Source organism: Oryzias melastigma, linkage group LG19 (assembly GCF_002922805.2).
Source record: "Oryzias melastigma strain HK-1 linkage group LG19, ASM292280v2, whole genome shotgun sequence".
Taxonomy (NCBI): domain Eukaryota; kingdom Metazoa; phylum Chordata; class Actinopteri; order Beloniformes; family Adrianichthyidae; genus Oryzias; species Oryzias melastigma.
The window spans coordinates 18,406,646-18,414,431 of NC_050530.1; the positions used below are offsets into that span (position 1 = coordinate 18,406,646).

At 37.6% G+C, this 7,786-nt stretch overlaps 1 protein-coding gene across 1 annotated transcript in view; it reads right to left on the reverse strand.

Moving 5' to 3' along the window:
* Nucleotides 1-2,397: 2,397 nt before the first annotated feature.
* LOC112154076 (vesicle-fusing ATPase) overlaps nt 2,398-7,786 on the reverse strand; it is a gene marked incomplete in the record, with an annotated part of 28,802 nt that continues 23,413 nt past the window's right edge. Inside the window, 5 exon segments of the mRNA XM_024284699.2 lie at nt 2,398-2,869; nt 3,554-3,626; nt 3,710-3,765; nt 5,682-5,795; nt 6,718-6,852. Coding sequence (XP_024140467.1) covers nt 3,596-3,626; nt 3,710-3,765; nt 5,682-5,795; nt 6,718-6,852 — 336 coding nt within the window.

Genomic DNA, 7,786 nt, shown 5'->3' on the forward strand with positions numbered 1-7,786 from the left:
GGGCTGTGCGCTGGGGCTGCTGGGAGGTGTAGTGAGTTAGTACACTGGAGATGCCTCCCGCTAGTGACCAGAGGGAGACACAGAGCTCTGACTCCTGACACTATTCATTCTGCTTGTATTCAAGCTTTTTGTTAGTTAGTCCTTGGTTGGACAAAGGCCATAAACAACTTTCCACCATCATTTCCTGTCCTGGTAGAGCCTTTCCAGCTCCCTCCGGGTGTGACCAATCCTGCCTGACGTTATCCACGGGATCTGCCTCGTTTTTTTCCTCTGGGGATTCCAGGTCAGGGCCTGAAGGATGATGCTGGTTTTCTCAGGGTGTGGCGGATCCACCAGCACAGCTGATCACAGATCAAGTTGGTTCTTTGCAAGATCTCTGTGTTTCCAATGGTTTCCATCTTGAGGATTCTTTTCAGAAGGTCGGTAACAACTTGATGGTGGGTTTTCTTGTTCTCCATGCTTCAAATCCATACAGCAAAACGGACGTGATGTTTGAGTTGATGTGAGTTTGTAATGAGGTGAGATCTCCAGAGGTACCTGAGGGTGATGAAGGATGCCTTCAACTTTACAATGCAGATTTGTTTGTCCATTCCTCAAAATTGGTTCAACACTTTGCCTAGACACATGAAGGTCTCTCCTTCTTCCAGGTTGTTATCACAAAGCTTTTCTGGATTTGTGCTGGTAAAGTGGATCTTGGTCTTCAGGGGTGTATTCAAGCTGGTGGTGGCAATATGATGGTGTGGGATTTATTTTAATGACACATTTTGGGTTGGCCAACTACAGTGAAAACATGCTGCCTTATCTCAGAGTGTTGCTACCAATCATTTCCATCCCTTAATGATCACAGGGTTAATGTACCAGGCCACAAAACTGAACAGTCACTAAAGCTCAACCCAACAGAACAACTTTGGAATGTAGTGGAACTGTGGACTTGCAGCACCGGGATGCAAAACGAGCCAAAATGTCTGAGGAACGTTTCCAAAACCATGTACAAATCTTTGCTACAGAGAATTGAAGAAGTGCAGAAAGGAAAAGTGGGTCCAAACCAGCACTAACGAGGTTCACCACCGAGTGTGTGAGACGTGTTGGACTGCAACCAGGTAGAAAGTCACAGTGGAGGAAAAAATGTACACAAATGAAGCAAATAAAGGAAACATTAGAATATTCTTGGAATTAAAAAAGTAAAAATTGCCAACTGAAAAAATACATTCATTAAGAGCTAAAGTAGTGTAGTTGTCTTTCAACACTAGGAATGTAGTTTATGCTAAACTTTGATCCAAAAGGTGAAAGCAGAATTGAATAACTGGAGGAAAAACAAAACTGGATAATAATAATGATAGTAATTCACTGGTAACAAAGAGATTTTGTAACAAATGTTCAAAGAAAATACGTTCAGAGGGGACAACTCCAGACCGGACCAGGACAAGCGATGTCTTCCTGTCCTGAGGGCTGGAGTGGATAGATGGCAAAGAAGGACAAAATTCTTTAAATTTGACAAATATCTAAAAAAATAATACAAATTGTAAATATTTTACTTAAAAAAAAGTCTGAAGCCAGGACAAAATTCAGCTGCTGATGTGAGACTGGAGTCACAGAGCTCCACTTCCTGCTGTCACAGAGGAGATAATGTTTATGAACACCTCATGTTGGTCTTCTAGTGTGAACATTCCAGAGGTTTGAAAAACTCAAAGACTCACTCTAATGAAAAAGCTGTTTATGGTGTTTTTAACTTTCTTGTGGCATTTTTCTAATAATGCAGGATATATTTAAAGAAAATTAAGATGAAAACTGCATTTCTGAGTATTTCTTTATTCAAAATGCAGGGGGAATATGCTATACAAGCCCCCTGCTCCGCTCCGTTCTGATGCATCCACTTGCAGACAAATAGATCCATGAATGTCTTTGTTTTCCTCGTCTGAGCTGGAATCTGGATCAAAACTGTACGACTGGATAGATCAAATATTGGTCGCCATTTTTGTTGCACCACTAATGTTAGGTTGGGGTTGTGGGGGCTGTAAGCTAGAGGGAGAGAGTGTTAACAAAGGGGTAGTTGGAAATGAGCGATGGCTTGACGCACCAACACAAGTCAGAGGTGAATATTTTAATGAACTATTGCTGCTCTGGAGAAACTATGGTGCAGAAAATTTTTTTTTCTTCTTTTTTTTAGCCTAAAAATGGCATAATCGTAATTAAAAGACTACTGGAAATACTTTTACAACAAATCGGAGTGTAACTTCTTCAGCAACAGAACACACATGCATTAATAGGATATTAATACTGGAGACATTTAGGTTTTGTCAACCTGCTTTTGCCGGTTTATCGATGGAACCAATTTAAATATTTCTGTTTGAAACATTCCACAACATTTTACAAAAGTTTAATGAAAAACCAAAAATGCCCAATTTTAAAGTTTTATTATGAAGCAGACTTGCATCAAAAAAACAGCCAGCCCACAACTTTCAAAATAAAGTACACGTCTCAAAATGTTCAGGAGGCAATTAGGTTAAAATTATAGGATGCCATTTTATGATTTCATCAATTACAGATTTATTGATAAAGAGCTTATTGATATTTAGAAAAGAAAAACTGATCGGAAACAATTAATGAAACTCAAATAAGTGTTTTAGGAAGAACTTCAGGTGACACACAGGTTAAACTCTGAGACGTCTCCAGAAAGTGTCTTGTCCAAAGACTCCACTGCAGACATCTGCAGGACAGCCTTTCAGGCACTAGACAGGGTCCAGCCCAGGTACACGACATGACCCCCCGGCACTCAGAGTTTTAGGGACGGGAAGAAAGAAAGGATGCAGAGAAAGACGGAAGATTTCTTCTGCTCGTTTCCTCCTGCCAGCCGCCTTCATGTTTGCTCCTGAGTGAGGAGAGATGAATCAAAGTCAGACGAACTGGAACACCTTTCAGGTCAACCTAAATGTAGACACTCCACATCTACAGTACGAGGCTCTCAGGCATTTTTAAAGACAGAATCAGTCGAGGAGTTAAACTTCATCAGTAAGTTCACATTTAGATTTTTGCCGCACATTTAGTTCATCATTAAAAACTTCTGACCTGGATGCAAAAAAGAAAAAAAGAAAAAAAATGGCAGCAAAAACAGGTGACATCTTTTCTTCATTGGTCAAAAAGAGAAAAATTCACTGAGATCTCAACAAAAATAAAATAAAATAAGGGAGATGGATTTACAGCCTCCATATCTGAAGTAATCATCAAGTGTTTTTCAGTACCTTTCAATTATAAAATCCTGTACGATGTAAGTGGTCTGAGTGCAACAATTTGGGCTGTAGTGTGTAAAAAAAATAAAAAAATAACTGAAATTGTCAACAACATTCTATTTTTCCTTATTCTCATTTTGAACTCAAATTCAATTGAAATGGAAATAAAATCCAAATAATATCTCAACATTTCATACAACTTGCTAGCAAATTTAAATAAAAACGATTTATTTGCATTATTCTCTCACCTGCTGGCATTAGCTTGGTCCACTTTTGTGTTAATATTAACATAATAAAATATGAAAATACATAAGATGAAGTCTTACCAGTAAAGGATGCCTCTTTTTCCCTGTGTGGCGCCACTCAGTTTAGGCAGTTCTAAACATATTGGAGTTCAATCTAACAACAAAAAGCATCAACATAAACTCACTTTCCCAGCATTCATTTGGGCTTGTAAGCAGTGGGGAACATGGGAGACTCACCCTCCTTCCTCCGTCAGTAGACTTAAGAACTTGTCAACTCTGTTGTTGGGATCCATCTAAGAGACACAACACAATTTAGAGCAAAAGTGTGTACGGAGACTCACAACAAAACTAAACTTATGCTACACACAAGTGACACCAGATATACTGCATACTGTATTTTCTTGAGTATAAATCGCAAAAAAATGTCCAATCAAGAAGAAGAAAACCATATATAGATCACTCTGGAGTGTAAGTCACACTTTTGGGAAAAAAGTCTGACGTTTCAGAACAAAACAGTAACTAAAAAATAAATAATAAAAACAAGAATGCTATTCTTGTAATCTGTAAAAGAAAAATATCAAAGTTTAAGAGGAAAACAATCAGATTCTCTTCCATGTTTGTTTACGACGACTCTTCTTCTGCCACCGTCAGTAGCAAATACTCATACTCAGATGCAGCGCCTTCTAGTGGTTGATAGAGGAAACAACTGCTAAAAGACAACCTAAACCAAAATAAATACATGAGCCTATTTATGTATATAAAAAAACAACAACACACGAAAAAGTCACACCCCTGGCTAAACTATGAAAATAACTGCGACTTATACTCCTGAAAATACAGTATATATTTATATTACTCCTCTTAGACACTATAATAAAGGAGGAAACACCAGACAAACATCAGAAGTCCACAAACCAAACAGAAAAACTTTGAAAAAGACATTTCGATTGAACTGCAGGATGCTAAAACGAGCTGAAGCGTTGCAACAAAACAGAAAACTTTGTCTGTACTAGCATGGACAAGAGAATCTGCGGGGGAAAGCGCACATATTTGCAGGACGAAGCTCCAGTCGGACAGCAATCCTCATTCAGGTGCAGAAGATTCTTAGAAACTCCGTAAATTTAAGTGTTTTGTCAAATATGTCAGAACTGAAACCCACTTTAGAACATCTGGAACTCATTTTACATTCACAGGTAGTGTTTTTTTGTTTTTTATCATATTCTTATAGTATTTTTGTGATGAAGATGAAAGACATATACAAAAAACCACTAATAATAGTGTCTCTGAGCATTTAATTTTCATTATCGTATATCAAGAGCAGACAAAAAAAAACATGAGAAAGATTGTGAGGGCTGAAAGCTAGTGGGAGCTGGTGTAAAAACCCCTGGTGGGTTGTTGAGTCTTCAGCTGCACTGGTATATGAACACCATTTCTGCCTGCATGTATATGAATGATCCTTCCACGTTTTGCTCTGCAGCAAACTCTCCGTGCTTTGATGCAGAACATGTGGACGGAGGCGGGGCAGAACCAGCCTCCAGAACAAGCGAGGCCTGGATCGCTGCAGGATTTCAGCTCGACATGCACTGGATCCCTCTGCTCGACAAATCATGGGCAGAGCCGCGCACCGTTCCCTGCAGCTGCTCGATGACAGATTTTTGTCGTGATTCCGTCGACTGCCGAGAATGCGGGCCAGATGTTGATGAAGAGGAGGGACGAGCTGCTGCAGCTCAGACCACACTAACTGCAAATTTATGTTCTGAATAAAAAACCGATGTGATTCAAATGAAGATAATTCCTTCACGTTTCGTAGCTCAGATTTAGTGTTACCCTTTTGCCTAATATTCCCAGATGGGACGTTAAATCTGTAGTAGGTTAGGATTCTTTATTTATACTGATCCTCAACGTGATGGTGGAAAACTGTCAAAACAAGAGGGTCTAAACGGTTATTTAAAGCCACAGCTAAGAGAATTCCTGATTTTAACGTGATTTCAGATTTGAAAAAGCATTTTTTAAGGTTGTATGTCAGTTTAATGATAAAAATAGAATTTAAAGTATGCAAAAACATTGATGATCAATTAAACAGACAAAAACTAAAAGAAAACTAACAGTAGGTCTGTTTTTTTTCTTAATGTGCAGAAAATAACCATATTTCCGTCATGCTTTTGTTTCAAACAGCATTCATACATTTATAATTCCTGGATGTTCTTACCTGAGCTGCCATCTCAATTAACATGAGTAGTTTCTTGATGCCGATCCACAGGGTTTGGCCCTTCACTTTGTTGGCGATGGCGCTGCGCTCTTTCTCCTGGAAAGAGTCGAGCAGCTGAAAGTAGAAGAAAAAAAAACTGTTAATCTGCAGTTTAAATGTGTAACTTTATCTGGACAGTACACAACTTGCTGCAAAAAGAGAGTTTTTATGATCCTTTTTAATGCTTCAGCTCACAAATGAAAGCCTGCATGTGCTTTTTTTAAAAATCAATTTTACAATTAAAATCTATTTAATTTTGAAAAAAATTGTAGGCAAACAGAAGCGGAGAACGTCCTACTTTGACATTTACTATCACGAGAAAACAGACAAAAAACTTGTTTTCTCGTGATTATGACAGAGTAGATGTCATTATCATGACAAACAACTTTTGTTATGCAATAGTGAGATAACAAAAAAAGCAACCAACAGGTCTGTATTGGTATGAAATAATATGAACATGAAAATAATGTGTAAAGTTAATCAAACAAGCTGTTTTAAACAGATTTTATTTATAAAGGAGGAGGAAGTTGACTGAGTTTAATTTTAGGGGGATAAACAAATAGGTTTCATAGTCAAAACTTAAAATCTTTAAATATTTTGTAGAAAAAGAAAAGGGTAGCTGCACCAATATCATTTGATTTTTTTCTTTGTAAAAAATGAAAAAAAAATGTTAGAAAACACACTTTATATGACAGAATCATTTGGAAAAATGTATTAAAAATACCAAAAAGAGATTTTACCCTTTAACAACGAAGCTCCAGTGTTTGTTTTCTTTGATTTACTGTAATTTTTAATTGTTAACACAATAATTCCAGTAGATTCTGAAGGAGAAAAGCGGCGTGAGAATCTACTGGAATTATTGCGGTAATGGTTGAACAGTTAAGATATGTTAACGATTTTTTTTGTTTAAGCGCCATCGGCGACAAATGAGGTCAAAATAAGTTAAGAAAAGTGCATTAAACGTTTGGTTTTACAGCAACAGTGCTTGCACATTTACCTCCAGGGCTCGGACCAACTGCTCCCCTCCAGAAATGTTGGGAATGTGGATGGTGGTGCTGAAAGCGTCTAACATCTCCATTTCCTGAAGAACATCTTTACGACTCGTGGTGCCGATGATCAGCAGCTTACGACCCTGAGGAGCAAACAGCACTCAGCCCATCGCCTCCATTCGCTTCCATTCAGTGCGTCATCATTGTGTGATCAGAGAGGCAGCAGACGGGCTGCCCATGTGATGTGAAACAGATGTGATACACGCTGGCAAACAGACAGAACATGGAAAAGTGGTTTTTCCTAAATCGTTTTCTCCGGTTTCCTGGACTGCTGGGAATGTATTGTTTTTGTAATTCTTCTTTCTTATTGCCGTTTTGAGTGAAAATTTGATCCACGCCACATACTCAAAAATTCACAGAAATGTGCACACACCTAGAAAAAAAAAACATGTTGGGAATACTGACCCTCCACCGCCTCAGAAAAATGAGAAGTCATCAAAAAATGAATATAATATTTCAAAATCCACTAACAAAATAAAAACAATGTGTCAGAAATATCTGAAGGAAGTTTTGAAATTATTATGGGAGGGTGGACATTTTCTTTTATTTTTTTTATTTTTTTTTTTTTTAGAAAAGTGTGAAATTTGGCAATTTTCACATTTTAAATTTCACCAAACTTTTCTAGTAATCCTCACAAAATGTCATACAACACAAAGTGAAGTCTGCAACCACAACCAAAGCTTTATTGACTTTTGACCTTGGGAAGAGACTGCCGTCTTGAATTTAAAAAGTAAAAATAAAAATAAATTAAAAAAAACAAGTATTTCTAAAAATTCAAATGCCTCCTGGGGAGTTCATCGTTTGCCTTCTAACCACTTGAGCCTCATTGGGAAACTTCTTAGAAAATGTTTGAATTAGAAGTTGTTAAAGGCGTTAGCATGTCGAGTTTGCAAAAGTGTCATTTCCTTGTTGCTCCCACAATTTTTTTTACTGGAATATTGTGAAAATGTAATACATGAATTGCTGAGCTCACGCTCAATAAAACAATATAATATATGATATAACTATAGTAGGAAT